Source organism: Saccostrea cucullata, unplaced genomic scaffold (genome assembly GCF_032062105.1).
Source record: "Saccostrea cucullata isolate Sc308-1 unplaced genomic scaffold, CSIRO_AGI_Scuc_v1 ctg898, whole genome shotgun sequence".
Taxonomy (NCBI): Eukaryota; Metazoa; Mollusca; class Bivalvia; order Ostreida; family Ostreidae; genus Saccostrea; species Saccostrea cuccullata.
The window spans coordinates 325,426-347,269 of record NW_026935768.1 but is presented as its reverse complement, the minus strand read 5'-3'; the positions used below and the strand labels follow the sequence as shown (position 1 = coordinate 347,269).

Sequence of the window (21,844 nt, the reverse complement as noted above, 5' to 3'; positions counted from 1 at the left end):
TCAGAAAACATAATTGTGTTCCAATAATTATTCACTGTGAGTTTTCTTTTCTCGAAACACGCCCTTTTCTCTTGATTTCCGAAACGATTTTTTTCTAACAACTCTTCGCTTAAAATCATGATCACGCAAAAATCTTTGGACTGTCCGTGGATGAACAAAGTCATTAGCATCCCTGCTTTCATTAAATTCATTAGTAATGTCCTTTAAAACCTGTCCTCTGTTAGTTTTAGTATGTCTCATAATCCAGTTCTGATCTCGTTTTGACAGCTTCCGAGGGCGTCCTTTTCTTTTCAAAGTTCTGACTTCACCACTTTTAAATTTTTTTTTTCCAAATAGTCTGATGGCTGATTCAGGTATTTGTAATAAATTCACAATTTCTGATTTTATTTGCCCTCCTTTTTATGTCCAAAATTTTTTGACATCATTTGATATTTCTGTAAATTTTCTATCCAACGTAATCGCTGTTTGTTTACATAAAATTCAAGACAGCAGACGATAAAAATACTTACATATAACGTCATTTCCGATGTGAAGACAACTCTGTAAATATTTGTTATGTCAAAACAGCATCTAATTAGAGTTATTGCCCATTCCCCGAGCGAAGCGCATCACAAATACTTTTGTCATAACACTGAACCTTAAAATCGCGCAATGAAAGATTGAGAGGCAATGTGAAAACCATCCATCCTTCTGTATTCAATAATCCAGAAGTGAAAAAAAAGAATTGCATAAATAACGTGATCAGTATGTACTAGTCCCTGCTAAAAAGCAGGTAACAACATTGTCTTTGTTTGTGAGTCTCATTATATAAATGTACTAAGAGGAACTCTTTTTTAATTGGTGATCCAATATGTGTTTATAGTTCTCTTTTAAAGGAAAATATTCTTCAAAATCTATGTCAGTTTTGAATATGTTTCAAATAAATACAACCAAAATGAATTTGAATTACTATATCCTCAATGGATTCTGAAACTCTAACAAAACTTTATAAACAAAGATACATAGCGGGTGCCAGTAAATGTTCAACAAAGCTTCTTTCTTTACTCCTCACTAGGATATCAATACTTGTGAAAGAGAAACGTCAAGAGTACTGTGCAATAAATTCAAGAAGTGGTGTTAATCAGATATGTACGGAAGCCCATTTAGGACCTATCAAAAAATATTTTTGAATTCGTTATAACGATTTTTAGAATTCTTTATAACGAATTTAATTTGTTATAACAGATTTTTAGAATTCGTTATAACGAATTTAATCTGTTATTGCAGATTTGTTGAATTCGTTATAACCAATTCAAAAATTTGGTTATAACGAATTCAACAAATCTGTAATACCAAATTAAATACGTTATAACGAATTCAACAAATCTGTAATAACAGATTAAATTCGTTATAACGAATTCAATGAATCTGTAATAACATATTAAATTCGTTATAACGAATTCAATAAATCTGTTTTAACAAATTAAATTCCTTATAACGAATTCTAAAAATCGTTATAACGAATTCAAAAATACTTTTTGATAGGTCCTAAATGGGCTTCCGTAGATATGGATACTTAAACATTTGAAGGAACTTTTGGACAATATGAAATCACAAGATTTTGCAAAATTCAGCAGCTTAAAAACTTACGACTTTTTAACTTTATACACCACCTTTCCCCACGATAAATTAAAGTACATGCTTTTTTACATCATTGACATGCAGCTTTTTTTTCAATAAAATCGGAGTTCGTATATTTTCTTAACTTGTCATTAGCAATTGCGAATTTATGTTATTAAATCGTTCTGATTGTACACATAAGTACTCTGAATTTTACATAAAAAAGGTGCCTGAATTTCGCATTGACAATATCTATCTGTTTGGAGACCAGGTCCTCTAACAATCTATTGGAATAACCATGGGTACCAATTGCGCTCCGTTATTAGCGGACCTATTTTTGTATTTATAAAGCAGAATTTGTCAAACATTTTATGCATGGAAAGAAGAAAACTCTTGCTGGTGTCTTCAACTCGACATTTGATGTGTCAACAAAGTATTGTCAATTCACAATGAATATTTACTCATTCTTATGTCGATACGATATTTCCTGGTGAGCTTGAGATAAAAGATGCCACAGAGTTTGACACGTCTGTTTCATATCAGGATAATGTACTTGAAAAAGACGTAAATAATATTACAACCAAGCTCTATGATCAACGTGATGACCTTAATTTTTCTATCGTCAGCTTTCCTTACTTATATTGTATATATGCAACAATATAGACGTAACGTCAGGAATGGCTACTAATAGGAAATAATGCGCTTATTCCGTCTTCAGCTTACATTTGCAGTACAGTCTTGATAATAAACATGTAGAGTTTTATATGAAAATAAAGGATTTTTTTTCTCACCAATAATGTTGTAGCAAAAAGAAGTATTATTACAAGGTATGTACACATTGACAGACTACAATATTCCGTAATAACGTCAATTTTTGTCCTGTCCCGTTGTAACAGAAAAATACTTTCAACAGATTTTATTTTAGAAAAAAGTTGAAAAATCTTCTCGCATCTTTTTGATATTTTACAGGATCGTTCTCTTACATCATATTTAGACATACTATGTTTGTTCACAACCTCTGTTAAGAGAATAGATACCCACATCCTTTGAAATAAAAGTCCTTTAAGATGTCCCATTCAATGAAAATTTAGTGTAACGCATTTTCCACCGTGAAAAAAGAAAATTTTGTCGGTAAAATTTACAAATTTGAATTCACCGGCAATGAGTACTTTTAACAAACAACTTGTTTCAAAAAGATAATCAAAATTTTCCAGGCGCTAAGGTATTTAATTGAATGGCAAGTATATATTATTCAACAGCTTATTAATTTATTCCGAATTCAAGAGGCAATGTTTATTAAAATTTATATCAGTGGAAAGTACTGAGAAATTACTTTTGATACATATAGGTTTCATACGATCTTACCGGTTAATAAGAAAATTACTAGAGAATCGAAATGTCTTGCAGAAATGTCCCCAGCTACTTAAAATGACGTCTGACGTTCTAAGAATGCACGATTTGGGACATACGTCAATGTGCATTTCCTATTAATTTATTTGCGTATTGTTGTACCCTTCATTGATTATCTCCTCTCTGAATCCTTAAATTGCTTTTTCTGTTGATTTTTTTTAAAAATGATCACCATAAAACGATTATCGCATACAAATGTAATTATAATTTTAAATCCATCCAAGTGCAGAATTTTCAATATGCAAGAGAGAAAACAATGATAGAAAAAATTAAAAATACAGCGTAGTTTGTTTTGATGATCTGCTTTGTCGAAAAAAGTATATTTACCCAAGGTTCTGTCAACAAATTACTATTAATAATTACTTCAATGGGATAAGATGTAATTCTTTAAAAACATGTTTAAACATTGCACGTTAACAATTCATATTGACGACGTTTTGACGTTACAACGTTGAGTAACAATTCCTGACGTTGCATGACACCTTCATCACCTGCATACGAAGTTTTAACATCTCAGTTGATTCGATACGCAAGGGCATGTTCTACTTATTAACAATTTCAAAACGAAGTAAATTATTTACGAAAAAGTTGATGTAAAAATTTAAGCAGCCGCCTTTAAAGTCATCATTTTGTAAGATCTATGGTCGATACAATAACCTTGTCAGTAAATATTGAGACAAATGCTGACTGACTTTTTTAAATTACTTATTCTTAATCCATAATTTATACACTGTATTGATGACGAATTTTACCGTTATTTCCTGATCCTGACAAAGAGCACACGGCGGGTGTGACTGGTCGGCAGGGGGTGCTTAGTCCTCCATGGCACCTGATCCCACCTCTTTTGTTTGGAGTTCTGTGTTTGCTCTTCTCCTATTTTGTATAGTTCTATGAACTTTTGATGTCGAATACTGTTTGCTATCTCATATTCATATTCAGGGTCATATATTTAGGAGAAGGAAGCATCCCCTGTTGACCGGTCAAAATCGTCATGAATACCATGTTTTGATCAAGTAGTCGAAATAGAAAGGTCTAACAATTAGAATGCAGCAAGTTATTTAGAATACAATCCAGTGATAGCACATATTTGCTATTACCTTAATTACATTATAAAGACCAAAGAACTTCCTAAATGCCGACTTTAAATGAAATTGTTGGAAATATCCTTAACATCAACAGGAATGCTTACTTCTCCTGGGTACATGATCCCGTCTCAGGATTTCTTAGCAGTAGATGTTTATTATAATTTCAATATCGTAGTTCAAGTCTTTTCTTTAATTTGCAATTGATACCTACCTTGTTTTTTTTTAAATCAAAAAGTTCTATATAGAGTGCTTGAACTCTCTATTGCATCGACCAGATCCAGAAATCGAGTCACAAAGACATTTAAATAGCTAAACAACAACCTTACTTATGCACAAATAAATGAAATCCATAGTGTTATAGATAGAATGGTGCATTATGTATATATTTTATATGTTGCATTCCTCTTTCTTCGTCATTTGTTTTTCTAGTGATATAATTATCTTATTGTTTTCAAGGACTTATTTTTGTTCAATACAGTAGACTGAACCTTAAATTCTTCAATTATAAATGCCATGTTCATATTATTTATTTGTTATATCGACTCTTTATAAATACATGCATTATATTCCAATATAATGGCAAAGTTGCGTGCTTTATATACGCAGTTTGAGGGATCTACTATACGCACTCAAACATGTGTGTACTCTAGGTTGAGGTCAGTGAAATCTTTATTTCCAAGAGTAATAGGTAGGTTAATTTTTAATAGCATCATCACAATGTTATTTCAAATCTCAATTATACATTTCAAAAATATATCAAAACAATCTATATAAATTTAATGAACGTGAAATAAAAATACAAATGACAGGTACTTTTCTAACTGCGAGTCGATTTTAAGCCGATTCTTTTTCCACTCCGGAAATATAAAATATAATGTCATTATAAATAAGTTTTGTGAGCTAAGATAATTTTAAAATAAGATTATTATATATATTACTGTCTTTGATTTCAAGTAAATATGCAACGTACGTGTATATTTGTATATTTTCCATGTTAAATTTTTTTTTCAGATTGAGTGGAAGATTTTGTGGTATTGCTTCTAGAAATGGCCAACACTAAACCATCATCTACTTTTATAGTATTCTGCTCTCTAATATCACAAGGTATATTGGTTTGTTCTGCTTGGACCGAAATCATTTGATAACCAGGACCAGGATTTAACCAGGACCAGGATATGTTGTGAAAATAATGTTTAACTATCAATAAATTTAATATACAAAAAGTTAAAATTGAATTCCTATTTTCAGTTGCTTTACATTCCAGCCATTGGATTTAGTGCCGAATTTTCCAAAGAAGTCTACTTAGGGGACAGATAAGCCGTAAAGTACGACAAAGTGATTACAAATTACGGACAAGGGTACAACAAATGGACTGGACATTTTACAGCACCTTTAAAAGGATTGTATTTGTTTTCGTGTACTATAATGGCCAGGGAGTGGTTTAAAATTCATATTGAAATTGTGAAAAATGGAGTAAGAATTTCAACCATACACGCCAATGCATCTTATTTTGACCAGAGTTCACAGACAGTTGTGCTAGCTCTACAGAAGGGTAATTCTGTGCGGACAAAGCAATCACACTCGGGGCGATATGTGTTTGACCGCGTCGGCTACAGCATGTTTACTGGAATCCTGATATCAGAAAATATCTAATCAACTCTACTAAATGTTAGTAAGATTTAATTTTAAGACACATGGTGTAGGTTAACCCATTCGAAGGATATAGTCCGTAAAAAACTGTTTTACGTTTATGAATAAAATTGGCAACAAACAGGGATTTCCTATTAATAATGTTTTTCATTGAAATACTTTTGGCATGAAACAGTTCTTAGAAATTTTCATGATATTAAAAGGAAAAGGGGGGATTAAAAAAATCAAAATCTACTTAATCTTGCCGTTATGCCAATGTTTTAAATAAAAGGCAAAGATTGGACCTAAGAAGAAACTATTCTGCAAAGTCGCCCACTGCATTGCTAAGAAAAAATTGTATTATACACTGTATACTACGATGACAGATATCTATGAACCTTACAAGGCATTGCAATTACACACAGCAGAACATATCAAGAACAACTGCACCATTCCTCAATAAAAAGCAAAGAATACGACTAACAACTAGAGTTATTGTGAGCAATGAGCTCACTAAATGATACCCCCGCCTCCCATTTGTATAAAATGGCAGTGTCCATGTTTTGCTGTAATCAAAATTATCTAATCAACTCTACTAAATGTTAGTAAGATTTAATTTTAAGACACATGGTGTAGGTTAACCCATTCGAAGGATATAGTCCGTAAAAAACTGTTTTACGTTTATGAATAAAATTGGCAACAAACAGGGATTTCCTATTAATAATGTTTTTCATTGAAATACTTTTGGCATGAAACAGTTCTTAGAAATTTTCATGATATTAAAAGGAAAAGGGGGGATTAAAAAAATCAAAATCTACTTAATCTTGCCGTTATGCCAATGTTTTAAATAAAAGGCAAAGATTGGACCTAAGAAGAAACTATTCTGCAAAGTCGCCCACTGCATTGCTAAGAAAAAATTGTATTATACACTGTATACTACGATGACAGATATCTATGAACCTTACAAGGCATTGCAATTACACACAGCAGAACATATCAAGAACAACTGCACCATTCCTCAATAAAAAGCAAAGAATACGACTAACAACTAGAGTTATTGTGAGCAATGAGCTCACTAAATGATACCCCCGCCTCCCATATGTATAAAATGGCAGTGTCCATGTTTTGCTGTAGGAAACCGGAAATATGTGTCGGATCAAAAAGTAAAATACGAGGTGCACAATGGCAATATGTGATTATGCGGACGGACGGATATACCGATTACTATACACCCTCCCGCTTTTCAAGCGGGGGTATAACAAGTTAATATTTCACCTTGAACATGTGTTTCAGAGATAAAATTCTCTTGTTTATTTTGCCAAATATAAAAGTCGTATCACAAACTAAGTCTGAATGTCATGAACACTTGAATACTTTCCTTATATACATTATGTTGCCATTGCTAAAATTGTAAAGTTGCGTATATTCTTTTCTCTTTGTCAAGGAAGGAAATATTTTTTTTGTTGGTGAGTTTTTCATTACAAATACGTAGTATGATTCACAGTGACTCAGAGTTATTGACTTTTGGAATATTGTGCTAAGTTTTTTTAAAAATTGCACGCTAACTGAAACTTCTTGCTCAATGATATTTTCTCCTCATCTAGGAAAATAATATTTAAAATTATTTATCACAATATCTCAAAATGAAACTAGGAATCATAATTATTTCAACATTTTTTTCTCAGTTAAGGAATTTAGATATGATTCATTAATACATTGTCTCGAAAAGGATCTCGTAAAGGAACTGGACATTTTTTGCCCATAAAAATCATTTCTTTTAGTTTATTTTAAGGGATATGATTATGGCATGATTCCTTACAAAGATTTTTTACTCTAATTGTTTTTGAAAAGCACATGGAAATTCATATGATGCTTCAAAGAACACACTTGAGCACGAAAGAGGTTTTGATTAATATCGGAAGTTAAAGGGGGACTTGATCATTTCAATGCATACATTTATTTACAGGCTGAACAATTTTCTGAAGAAACATTTTTAGTTTCAACAGAATGACAAACTGTTATGAAGTGATACAAGGGTGAGTTTAAGAAAGATCTTAAAAAGAAAACATTGAAGATTTTACTTTTGTTTAGCTATGTTTCTTTTGCTCCTTTACGTCCCATCTGTGACTTTTTTCACCCAGTCGGTTAGAGACCTCATCATTTACATGTACCAGCTAAGGGCTTTTACTCGGCATTCAGGGTCATTAAACAGTGAGAAATTCTTATCTTGGCATGGCCATGCTTTGATGGGGACTCGGTTTTCAAGGTTTTATTAGAAATATGCACACACCTTTCATTTCAAAGTACCCATTGCTTGACGAAGGAACAGATGCTATTGTTATACCCCTACTAAACAGTCCCTATATATTTTTCTTAATTCAAAAAGTCCAACAATTCGACTGTTTTCCCGACTGTCGGTCCAAGGAATTGTTAAAATTGACTGTTAAAAAAGACTGTTGCTCGCTGACGTCATATGGCGCGAAACTGCGTTATGTTTCCTCATTCGGCAAACCTCGGCTGATTCGCATAACAGTGATTCATATGTAATCAGTCGAGGATTGCCGAGTAATCTTAACATGTCGTTAAGATAAACAGAACTGGCCGATGTTCGTTTCGCTGCGGCAAACGAGGATGAAATCCAGTCGATACTCGAATGTACTTTCAGATATTGTTGATGTTAACGACGAAGAACTTGCTCTCCTTCTTGACTACCAAATATTGGAAATTTTGAAAACACGGACATCGGTATTCCACAAAATCAATCTTTTCATGGATGTAACGTTACCATTAGCAATTAAAATGTGTTCAAATTTATTGTAGAATTGAAATGTATTCTTCTACAAGTTCTAGCCAGTAGCTTTTAGTTTCAGAAGTGTTTGTTATGCCATTGTTTGTTATGATTCATGATTGTTGATATAAATACACATAAACACATGATAAAGTTTCTCTCTCTCCCAAAACAATATTTTACTTTTGTTAAATATAAGAATTTGATTTGGTAGGAGTATAACAAAAAGTTGTTGACAGGGGTCTCGGGCACTGTCGACCTGTCGGACCAGTGTGCAAACTGTTGCCCGCGGCCTTCGGCCTTCGGCAACAGTTTGCTCACTGGTCCGACAAATCAACTGTTGCCCTCAACCCCAGTCAACAACTGTATACTATTCGACTAAGGCCAGCTTATTTGGATTTGAACTTACGTCGTTCTGATCAAGGGTGAGTGTTCTACCAACAGAGCTATCGTGGCGATTTGTTGATATACAGAGTAGCTTACCCAACGTAATCTATAAAGGAGACACTTTGATTCTTACAAGATGTTTTCCTGAGTGTAATTGTAAACAGTAACTGTCCTTATATACTTATATTAAAATTGTATCCCTAAGAGATGGCTCTCATGCATGAGAAAAAAAATATAACCCATCGGTTTCAAATGTAAAGCAGTTTTATGCTAACTGGTGCAATGTTTTATAAAGCATTCTAAATAAAAAAATTCTGGAAACGTGCTTATTCGAGAAAGCAATATAGTAAATAAAGTAAATGTTAGTTCTCTCTTGTTTATGATTGAAGTGAATACCGACTTTAAAACAGGTACTTTAACATTTATACAAAAACACTCTTCTCATGGTATCTTAAAACTGATAATGAAGAAGAGAGATAATAATTGAATCATCTCGCAGGGGATGTTACCAGTCAGGTCAGTACGAGGGCTGTTCGAAAATTATTGAGACATTGTGTATATTTTGCTTTCTAATGAACGTCTTTCGGTGAAAAGTTGCATATACGTTTGACATGCACTAAAAGTTAATAAGAGCAAGAAATATTTTACAGATATTAAATATTTTCTCTACAATGGCATATAAATATGTCAGTAGGTAGGGGTACCCGGAGCAGTCGCTTAATCAGATATTGAAAATATGTAACACCAAAATTCTAACTCTTCGTGGATCCATAATGAGAGCGAAAATAATTCAGTTTAAGTGTATAGTTTTTCAGCTTTATTTCAAATTCATGTTCAGCAACTTTGATAAATATTTGATCAGAAATACGGAGATCATAAAAAAATTAAGCGCGGTAAAGAAATCTGCTAACAACGACAAAATGGATTTTGACGTCAAGGGCGGAGCAGCCAGCATACCTAAAATTTTGTGTAACGCAATGTAGAACTCTTTCCAAGACTGAACGGCCTGCTAAAACAATAACAAAGAGAAAAAATAATGTGTTAGGGTTTGTTATTTCATCGGTATACATTTTTTTTACAATTAATTTAACCAGAGTAAAATTAAAAGCTCTGGATGACCATGGGTTATTACGTACAGTATTGATATCGTTACGGTATTAAACCGGGCACTGCATGATTCTATGTCATCCTTTCTCACAAATGAAAATTTTTTACCGGAGTAGCAACAGCAAACATTTTTAAAGAATAGTTTAAGAAAAGAGACTGTTTGATTTTTGTAATGTTATATGTAATAACAAAGTGGGAAGAGTACACTATTAAACGCTTCCCGATCGTTTCACATGCGAAACAATCTACGGCTAACGTAACGTTACATGACGTAGCGATGCTGCTCCGGGTCGATAGACATATGCATATTTATTACTTCACCGAAACTTATCTGATTATCATAGGAATTAGAAATTTTGCATAAGTGTTTCAGTCGTTCTTTATAAGATGTTGATGAATTTTCATGAAATTTTCTCCGTCCTTTTTGGAGTAAATGTAATTGTCTCAATAATTTCCGAACAGCCCTCGTAGATGTTCAATCCATGGGAACTGATTCCACCACTTATTACTTAGAGGTCCGTGTTTGATCTGCCCCTAGGTTTTTATTGCATAATGGACTTTTCAGCTTGAATACTGTTCGTTACTTCCATATCATCTCCGTAACCGTTTAAAGTTGTCCTTTGAATTATTTGTTTTATCTGAAACATTTGAAAAAATATAGTTTTATGCATGTCATAGAGCTTATGAACTGCATGTTTGTGCATATGATTTTGATATGTTTCGACTTAATGGAAGTGAAACTAATTAATTAGAGTGTTCTTATTTGCAGTGGAAAATAATCAAAACTTAATTCGAGAGATCCCTTAGTATTGGGGAAGTATTTCCTTGTTATCTAATATTAACCATTTCATCGACCAGATTCAAGAAACGAGGAAATATTTTAATTCTTTTTTACATATAACTTGTAAATGGCTCTCTTTGGCTTTGTGGTCCTTCTCATCTTCCCGACATCATGCTCCGCGCAATGTGAAGGTCATGGGTAATGTCTTCAAATGGTCTAAATATTCTAAAGTAAACACATTTGCAAAAATAGCGATTTCTTTTTCTTTGATAAGCAGATTCAGGGACTGCTGTTCAGGGTACAGATGGGACGACAATTTCAAAAACTGTACACGTAAGTAGATTTTTATAATGCCCCCTATTCCTTCAAAGAAGGTAGGGAACATTTATTTGCTGCTGTCTCTCGATCGGTAGGTAAAAGGGTTTCATTTCTTTGTCTTCGCACTTATTGAAATAAAACTTGGTATACAGAAATATCATAAGAATATCTAAGTTAAAATGCTAAGGGTACGATCGAGCAATTTTTGACAGTTATGCCTCTTGAACTTGGAAGAAATCAAATTATATGCAGTTTGCTTTGTTTTCTTTGCAGCGGTTGAACATACTGAAGTGCAATTTGCTACACATATTAATCATAAGAATATTGAGTATCTAGCGCAATTTTTGTTTTGTTTTGAAAATTGCAATTTTTGGCAGATCTGTGCCCCCAGCCATATGTATATCACAAACATCTCTTGTTAAAGTCTACTTTTACCTCTGTCTATATAGCTTATATGAAAAATATTTATTAATTGTCTTTAAAAATAAATAATTATTTCGATCGATCACATTTAATTATGTTCACTATTTTGTTTAAAAAAAAGATAAACATATATAATATTATGTTTATAAAGTTTGCAAGTTTTCAATGGCTTGCCGAGGCTCTATGTGTCAGCATATAATAAATTTACTACACTTTTATTTGAAATTATAATCAGTTCCATCCTCTAATCTCTTAGTTTTCATGCTTACTTAGAATGCTCGCCTGGATATTTTGGTGTAAACTGTGCTCAGTCATGTTCTTACCCTAGCTATGGAGACGGCTGTCAACAAGAGTGTAAATGTCTGAAGGAGGAGTGTAGTGTGTCTTCAGGATGTAAAGGTATTCCTGTAAGATTGATAATCAAATAAATACTTTATAATGTATAATAACAGTATTTTGAATTTACGATGTAAAGTAATTTGCTTTTCAATATTGTGAAATACTTTATCAAACTACATTTTCTCTTGGACAATATCCCATTCCTGACTACCGTTTTCAATGAAAACCATCACATAACTAAGAATTACCACGCATTCTCTGTAAGCACCAAAAAATCGAAACGACATGTCTCGGATTTTGATGAAATTTTCACCATAGGTGTGTCTTGGTACAAAACTAGTAAATATGGTGTCGGAAGTTCTACACGTGCACTTGGTTGCCATGGAGACGGATCCATTGAATTCGGCCATTTTTGGCCCATTTTGACTAAATGAAAACATGAAAATTGAGGAAATGTAAATGAATATTTATCGATATCTATTACACTCTAACAAAAATCATTGGATCATTTGATAACATGACCTTTTAAGGTACACAGAGCATATAATCGTTTATTCTAGAAATATTCTTCCTGTAAGATAAAGGTCATGCAAAATGACATGGTTTCTAAAAATTTGAAAAGTGGGAAAATTGGAACTTTTTGAGATCTTTGAGGCTAAATAAGAAAAATTGTCCACGGAAATTTCCCAAATCTTATATGTGTAATTATATTTGGGAATAAGTAGTGTCATCTCATAGAAAAACATAAGTGGGCTTTTGCTCCTATTTTTAGTAACATGTATCTATAAATAGATATATTTTAAAAAAATGTGAAAAATCAAATTTTGGCAAAGTTTTAATTGTCATTACTGCATAATTAGAACGTATGTTGTAAAATTTGAAATTTTATTGACAAGAGCTGGACACCACCAGCTGGTATGGATAACGGTTGAGGGGAATTCCCATTTCTATTTTTAGTAACAGGTGGGTAAATATAGATATGTCTCTGAATATTAGGAAAAATGGCATTTTTGTTCTAATTGGAAGCTTCATATAAAAATTCCTAACAAATATTAAGCTTTCTATAATATGCTTTCAGAAAGTACATGTGTTTGTTCAAAAATTGCTACAATATTGAGGATGGACTCTTGTTTCATTTTATGGCAACAATGGTCTAAAAATAGATAACTCGAATAAATAAGAAAATGTAGATTATTACACCTTTTCAGGCAATTTTTAGATGTAGTTGCTGCATAATGAGGAAATATTTTGTAAAATTTTAGATGTAAATGACAAGATCTGGACACCACTAGCTGGTATGGATAATTCTTGAGGGGAATTCCCATTTCTATTTTTAGTATCAGGTGGCTAAATATAGATATGTCTCTGAATATTAGGAAAAATGTTTCTATAATATTTTAACAGAATGTACATGTGTTTGTACAATAATTGCAATATTGCCATATAAAATGATAAAGATAAAGCGAGTGTTTGTGAATAGAGCATTTATTACATTACAAATGCCAAATAAAATGAAAAATTTTACAATTTCAGAATGCAGCAGAAGGTGGGGTGCAAAAAATATCCCACACCTTCAACACAAGAAAATCAGTAATCTGAACAATAATAAAAATGTGCATGGAGGTTTGAAGGGGGGTGGAGGAGGGTAAAATTTTCAAACCACGTTTTTTGGAGCCAAGCGGAATTATGAATATGGGTTAGGCTAATAGCCGTAAATAGAGGGCGCTTGGAAACTATAACCCGGAAAAACCCCTCAAGACCCAAACATTCATACACATTATTAGTAAATCAAAATACAAAAACCTTTGAGCATTTAGATCCCATAAATTCCTTTATATACATAAATACACCTATGTGCTCTTAAATGCGGGCAATAATGAACAACTCAGTTCGTATGTACATGTACCTGAAGCACATTTGCAGCTCTGTTCTGCAGCCATTAAAATGATAAAGCGAGTGTTTGTGAATAGAGCATTTATTACATTACAAATGCCAAATAAAATGAAAAATTTTACAATTTCAGAATGCAGCAGAAGGTGGGGTGCAAAAAATATCCCACAAGAGGGACAATGAACTTATAGAGAAGGGTCCCTCGCCCCACCCAAAAATGTGCTTCAGTTCAACATGAGTATGATAATAAAACAAATAAATTGATATAGGGATCAATGGAATACTTAAGAGGAACAGTAATCGATTCACATTCAAAAATTTTATATAAAGTTTTGTCATCTTGTATTATACACATACTCATCACACTAATTAAATATTATTGTTAAGTTATAGACCATACTGCATAGAAACGAAATTTATGTTCTTACTCAAATAATCCTCTGTTTAAATTCCCCTTGTTTTATCCTGCCCATGAGGAACATAGCCTTGTCCGAACATTAACCAAATATAAATATATGCGTATACATGTATATTGTCTGTTAAACGATAACACAAAATCAAGTAATAGTAATCAGCATGTCCCGCTATATATAATGCACTAGACGGATAATGGAAATGATCCATATAAGAAATTCTAACATATAAAACACACTAGGCTTAGTAAGATATAGTTCCACCATCCACTCACAGGTTGAAAGTTATTAACATATGTACATAATGATTACATATCTTGTAACAGAAAAAATGACATGAAACATTAACAATCCTCCATAGCAAAAATCTTGAGTGCCGCCTCAGACAGTCACCCAAATTTAATAAATTTACTGTACATGTTAATGTAGCTATAAATTAAGACAATCAAACATGTTGCAGTGTAACTCTCTCATTCATGATAAAAAAAATGATACCATGAAATTAACCTAAAACATCAAACATATGCAAAATTATGAGATTATTGAATTAAGAATTTATTACCTGGAAAGGGATGCAATGAAAAGAGATGAAAAATGCTTCAAACAGAATCCCCCTTCCTTCAAAATACAATCAAGTGACCAAAAATAAAGGATACCGCCTCAGACAGTTATCCTTTATATTTGGAGCTTCTAACCTCTTCCCAAAAAAAATGTACACACTAAAATGTTGGAAACATTGATACCCTAATGTATCTCTTAAATGACTCTGAGTGCCATCGTCCCATGACTCTTATTTGTGAATCTGAAAAACCCTGTAAATGTGCCTGGGTTGCTGCTCCTATCCTGAAGCTGTGTGCTTTAAATGTGTTAGAATCAAGCTTGGAAAATTTTAGTGCTGACCTCAAAACATCACAAAATTCTGTACGCGAGATGGGTCGTCCTGATCTGTAGCAAAATAGGGCTCCTTCTTCTGCACCTCGCACCTCCAAATAATTTCTCATAGCTTGCACCGGACAAAAGCTGCATTTGGGTTGGGGATTTATTTCCAGCTGGACAGGTTTTTTACCTAAATTATGTTTGAAGTTGATCATTGTAACAACCATGCGTACTTGTTTTTTGTCACGCTTGAAAGAAACATTTCTTCGAAGCAACAGGTTTGGATTTGAGCCAGAACGAACTGTGATTTCTCCCACTCTTAGAAAAGCATAAAATGCTAAAAGAAACATCGCCATGTACAAATATTCTTGGTACTTAGAATTGGCTACATGTGGTATTGCCACCAGGAGCTTCCCAAGAATATCCAAAGTAATTGGTTGTCGGACATCTGAAGAATTGACAAGCCGTTTTGCCCCACTTAACATTTTCTTGATCAAGAAATGATTTGAGAGATCTGGGGCATTTGTCATTTTGAAATAGTAAGCCAATGCTGCCAGGTAAGTTGATATTGAGCTTGGTGCTTTTCCTAAACTGAATAGGTATGACACGAAACAAATAACCTGTCCAAGGGAAATCTCCTTAATGCAGTCAGTCTTGTAATAACTCTGAATAAAACTACTGAAACAATTTAGGGCCTGCCTGTACAATTTCTTTGTGTTAGGAGCCAATGCTGCGTCTATTAAACTACATGCTGTGCTTTGGAGAGTTGCAAAAGATGGATTGGTATGCTGGTGGGTTTGGCCTCCATATCCACGGACACTTCTTTGAATTTCTCGATCTGTAAGCGTGAAAGTAAGTCTGGTAAAATATTGAACATTCCTGGGATGTGTTCTGCCGAAAAGAGAATATTGTATGTCATAAGTGCCAAAACTAATCTTCTCACCAAAATCATGATTTTTGAATCTTTTGATGTTTGCGAGTTCACAATGTGAACAACTGCTGCATTATCCGAATGGAATATGACACAAGAATTCTTTAAGTTAGATCCTCATAGTTCGACAGCTAACACAATCGTGAATAATTCCTTGAGGGTAATATCATAATCCTTCAGATTTTCTGGCCAAGACCCATAGAACCATTTCTTTTCAAACACAGCTCCAAACCCCAGAGAACCTGCTGCATCAGTGTAGAGATGAATTTGTTTCGATGTCACCCAGATATGTTTAAATAATAATGATTTCCCATTGAAGTGATCTATAAATAATGACCAAGCAGCCAGATCACGCCTACTCTCTCTAACCATGTCTTTGTGGTGGTGAGGCTTTGAAAGGCCTTTTGTTAGGTCAATGAGCCGCCTTAAGAATGTACGCCCAGGCACGATCACTAGACAAGCAAAATTAAGCAGTCCTATCAAGGACTGAAGTTCTCTAAGGGTAACCTTTCGCTTAAATTTCATTGAATCTATAGCTTGTTTTAATTTCTCCAATTTATCACGCGGCAACCTAATCTCCATAGCCAATGTGTCGATTTCAATACCAAGAAATACCAAGTTTGTAGTTGCCCAAGAAGTCTTTTCTGCCTTTAAAGAAACACCTAGACTTTCACATGTAAGTTTGAAAACATGTAAACTTTGATTACATATTCCCGATGCAGGTGGACCAATAAAAAGAAAATCGTCCAATATATGAGTTATGTGAGGAATATGCCCCTTAACCTTACCAATCCATTCTAAGGCCGTGGAAAATGTTTCAAAAATAGCACAAGAACTCGCACACCCCATTGGCAAACATTTATCATAAAAGAAGAGACCATCCCATTGAAAGCCCAGTAATTCATGATCTTCTTTTCGAATGGGTATAATCCGAAAAGCTGATTCCACATCTGTTTTGGCCAAAAGGCAACCCTTCCCTATCGAGACAATAATATTTACAGCATCATCTAGAGTAGCATATTGAACTTTTGTGAATGTATCTGGAATAAAATCATTGATTGAATTTTTTTCAGGAAAAGATAGATGGTGTATGAGTCTAAATTGACCCTGTTCTTTCTTTGGTACAATACCAATCGGGGAAATTTGAAGATTTTCAAAGGAGGGTGAAACAAAAGGCCCAGCAATTCTTTGAGCATCAAGTTCTTTCTGTAATTTGTTGCAAACAACGACTGGGTTACGAACGGCAGAAGAAAGATTCCTAGATGATCTGAAATATCTCGGACCGTGATAGTGTAAGTCGAATCCATATTTAAATCCTGAAATCAAATACTCAGAAATGGTTGCGTCATAGCCTAGTAACAGATATTGCAATACATTAGCTATAATAGGGGTCACGACCTCATTGGTGTTTTGCTGTATTGCCTGAGGGAAACTGCACTGGGCTTTTACTAGTTGTTTGTGCTCTGCACTTTGTTTTAGGGTGGTTTCTCTTACATCCTGTACAAATGTGTTCGAATCTGCAGTTTTCAGTTTTGCAACTTCCATCCCTATTATATTTCCAGCAAATTCCTTTGGGGTAATGTTTTCTCCCCCCGGATCTTTGTCCAAACCTTGATCGAAAGGGACGAAAGGGCTGGTTAGCTTCCTCCCTAGATCTCTGAGCCTGAAGAATGAATTCAACATTTAGCTTCCCCCAAGGAGTACCCCTGTTTTGCCTGTCCATCCTAATTTGTTTATCATATGTTTGCCAAGAAACATTTCCAGATGATGCCATATCACGAACTGTCTCCGCGTGTTTTAATAAATTTGGCGTTTCGTTCGGAAATTTTTCAGTGTAGACAGAAAGGAAACGCAGAAATGCTGTTGTCCACTGGAATATGGTCTTAATTGTTTGTTTTGCCCTTTTGGGTACTACCGAGAGGTTAGTGTTCTCCCCTATTTTAAATGTGTAGTCATTATTTTCGGTGCAAGGGATTAAATTGTTAGGGAGAAGAGCTGCAAGGTCAATATACTGATCTTCCCATATCTTTTGCTTAAGCTTTTGTGGAATCATTGCCGAAATAGGAGTTGACCAAGTAGAAGTATCAATTGCCTCACTTGAGGCATATTCATCATCTGACCCCTCAATATCCTTAAAGGTAATCTCTGAGTCGGACTCACCGTCACTATCAGAAGCACCTCCCCCTTGGGTATCAGTGGCTTTGTTCCTTTCATCGATTGCTTCCAACACGGCCTGGGTGATTTTCTTCACCAACACATCCTCCTTAGCTTCACTGTCTACCTCCTGTGCTTTTCTCGTCTTTGCTCTTGTGCCTGTAGTACTGTTTGAAACCTCTGTACTCCTTCTCTTGGCACCAGCTTTGGCCCTAGGCATTTTCCTGTAAAATACTTTGTAAGCAAAGCTCTACATGACAAATTAATAGATGGTCAGTCTGAAGTTTACCATTGAAAATGCAATGCTTGCAAAGGATTTAAAACATACTTAAATAGAAGCTTATGAATAAGATCATTTCATTACAATGATTATTGTGTTAATGTACTTATATCAATATTATAATATATATATATGTGTCCACCTACATTCCATTTTATGTATTGTATCCTTCTCTCAAAATCACCCATAAATGAGTCATAAATGTATGAAACTATCACAAGACAAAACTTTTAATTATGGACCTGACATCTAAGTCTCCTTGTGACACCGTAAGCAACAAAGCATAATATGCCTAATTCTACAAAGTAGAACTTGTCAAGTAACTCCACCCATACAGGCTATGTCAACTAACATGTCATACAAAACAACCTGACAATACTACCTAAGAGTGCAATCCAAGCCTTGCTAAATTATGTGTATTACCCAATCATGCAGAATACATGTATGCAAAATAAAAATGTCCAACCCTATATAACCTGATCATAAGTTCCCAAAAAAGGGGTAAATCTTAATATTAGTAATTATATAAAAACCTTATAAAATATATAAACTAAAATTTCTAAACATTCATATCAACATGAGCATAATGTGTGCTGACCGTACAGGGAAATTCTTGCTAAGTATGATGGACCGTACATATGTATCAATAAAATATCCAACCATATAGGACAACTCACAATAACAACTATATAAAACTAATGAAGTGAAGTTCTGTCTTCAGTCCTACCGGATATATGACATTATGTTCAACCATTACATGCATCCCACCAATTTTAAATGTCTCAAACCAACCACACATATAGCCCAACAAAAACGAGCACCACGGCGCCCAACCACACTGGGATACATATAGTCCAACCATATAGGGCTATAACAACACAAAGGTGCCCAACCATAACCATATATGACATAAATGCCATAGCGCCCAACCATACTGGGATGCATATAGCTCAACCATATAGGGCTATAGTATATATTGCCCAACCATATAGGGCATAACAACACCATGGTGCCCAAACATAACCATATATGACAGAAACACCATAGAGCCCAACCATACTGGGATGCATATAGCTCAACCATATAGGGCTATAGTATATATTGCCCAACCATATAGGGCATAACAACACCATGGTGCCCAAACATAACCATATATAACATAAAGCCCATCCATAATGGGATGCATATAGCTCAACCATATAGGGCATAACAACACCAAGGCGTCCAGCCAATAACCATATAGGACAGCACACCATGGAGCCCAACCATACTGGGATGCATATAGCTCAACCAGATGGGGCCATAGTATATATTGCCCAACCATATAGGGCATAACAACACCATGGTGCCCAACCATACATGGAAACATATAGCTTAACCATATAGAGCTACAGCACTGATAGCCCAACCATGACGGGTAACAATTCATATAATATACTTTGGGAATACCTGTTTAAAATAACCTATGAAACTTTCATGAATCGAATCCTATGGTAAACAATGAAAAACATGGTAATCGACTGACGTAACATTTACCAGGTGAACAACCAATGACATAAAACCTAAGAGTTGTAGATAAACCTATGTCATTTAATCGCACTTCCTGACATCCCAAGTTCCCTGATAAAACAATGCACAAGCAACCCCATTTTACCATAACAGTGTAATTTGTATTCAATTTTATTAAACCACTTGTAAGCTTTTAAGTGCTGAAACAACTGAGGCCCTAACACTATTGTAATATTTTGGGTACCCGTATGTTTCATTTAGGTGCACACCATCTTCACAGTATACTATTTCTTTATTTTCCTGTGACCAAAATCCTGAGTGCCTCCAGAATCTGACACCCGAGCCAAAGTCTCTTCCTAACCTATCATTCAAAAGCCTATTAACCACATCTACCCTGGCATTGAACCACTCAACGTCTACTGAAAATCTGCCAGGTTTACCTGGTGGTTTTCTATGAAGAATTTGATAAACACATACCCTCTGCACTCCACGACCCCGGAGCTTATCGGTGAACGAAACTATTTTTTCAACCAGATCGTAAACTTCAACATCTAAGTTACACAAATCGTTCGAACCTATCTGCAGACACACTACAGCTGGTTTAAATCTATCAACCTCTCTTAAGCCTCTAACTGATATTCTATCGATTGTACAACCCGAATATCCTCTGCAAAAAACTTTCTGTTGTAGATCCAGATTAACATGTAACTGCTCAGAACGATTCATAAACCGCTGTAAACGAACAATGAATGAATGCCCGAGAATCAGGACACTATCCTGCATGATTTATACAATTATGAATACTCACAACACAAGTAAAAACTTCTAAAATTTTCAAACCACGTTTTTTTTGGAGCCAAGCGGAATTATGAATATGGGTTAGGCTAATAGCCGTAAATAGAGGGCGCTTGGAAACTATAACCCGGAAAAACCCCTCAAGACCCAAACATTCATACACATTATTAGTAAATCAAAATACAAAAACCTTTGAGCATTTAGATCCCATAAATTCCTTTATATACATAAATACACTAATGACAAGATCTGGATACCACTAGGTGGTATGGATAATTGTTGAAGGGAATTCCCATTTCTATTTTTAGTATCAGGTGGCTAAATATAGAGATGTCTCTGAATATTAGGAAAAATGGCATTTTTGTTCTAATTGGAAGCTTCATATAAGAAGTCCTAACAAATATGAAGCTTTCTGCAATATGCTTTTAGAATGTACATGTGTTTGTACAATAATTGCCACAATATTGAGGATGAACTCTTGTTTCATTTCATATCAACAATGGTCTAAAAATAGATTATTCGAATAATTGAGGAAATGTAGATTATTGCACCTTTTCAAGCACATTTTAGATGTAATTGCTGCATAATGAGGAAATATTTTGTAAAATTTTAGATGTTAATGACAAGATCTGGACACCACTAGCTGGTCAGGTATGGATAATGGTAAAGGGGAATTCCCATTTCTATTTTTTGTATCAGGTGGATAAATATAGATATGTCTGTATACTAGGAAAAATGACATTTTTCTTCTAATTGGAAGCTTCATATGAAAAGTCCTCACAAAATTAAAGCTTTCTACAATATGCTTTCAGAATGCACATGTTTGTACAATAAATGCTACAATACTGAGGATGGACTCTTGTTTCATTTTATAGCAGCAATGGTCTAAACATGGATTACTCGAATAATTGAGAAAATGTAGATTATTGCGCCTTTTTTAGGCACTTTATAGATGCCATTGCTGCTTAATTAGGAAGTACATTGTAAAATTTGAGATGTTAATGAAAATAGCTGGACACCATTAGTCGGTGTGGACAATGGCTGAGGGGGTTTCCCAATTCAATTTTTAGTATCACATGGCAAAATATAGATTTGTCTCTAAATATTAGGAAAAAATGGCAGTTTTTAGC

The 21,844-nt window shown here is 34.2% G+C and overlaps 1 protein-coding gene across 1 annotated transcript; it reads right to left on the bottom strand.

Annotated features, from left to right (window-relative positions):
- Positions 1 to 14,639: 14,639 nt before the first annotated feature.
- Positions 14,640 to 20,944, bottom strand: LOC134243730 (uncharacterized). Its single transcript, XM_062725961.1, has 3 exons — positions 20,728 to 20,944; positions 18,137 to 18,354; positions 14,640 to 15,883 (listed from the first exon to the last, which is right to left on the bottom strand). The coding sequence occupies exons 2-3, from the start codon at positions 18,348 to 18,350 to the stop codon at positions 14,889 to 14,891; spliced, it is 1,209 nt and encodes a 402-aa protein (XP_062581945.1). The 5' UTR covers positions 18,351 to 18,354; positions 20,728 to 20,944; the 3' UTR covers positions 14,640 to 14,888.
- Positions 20,945 to 21,844: the final 900 nt, after the last annotated feature.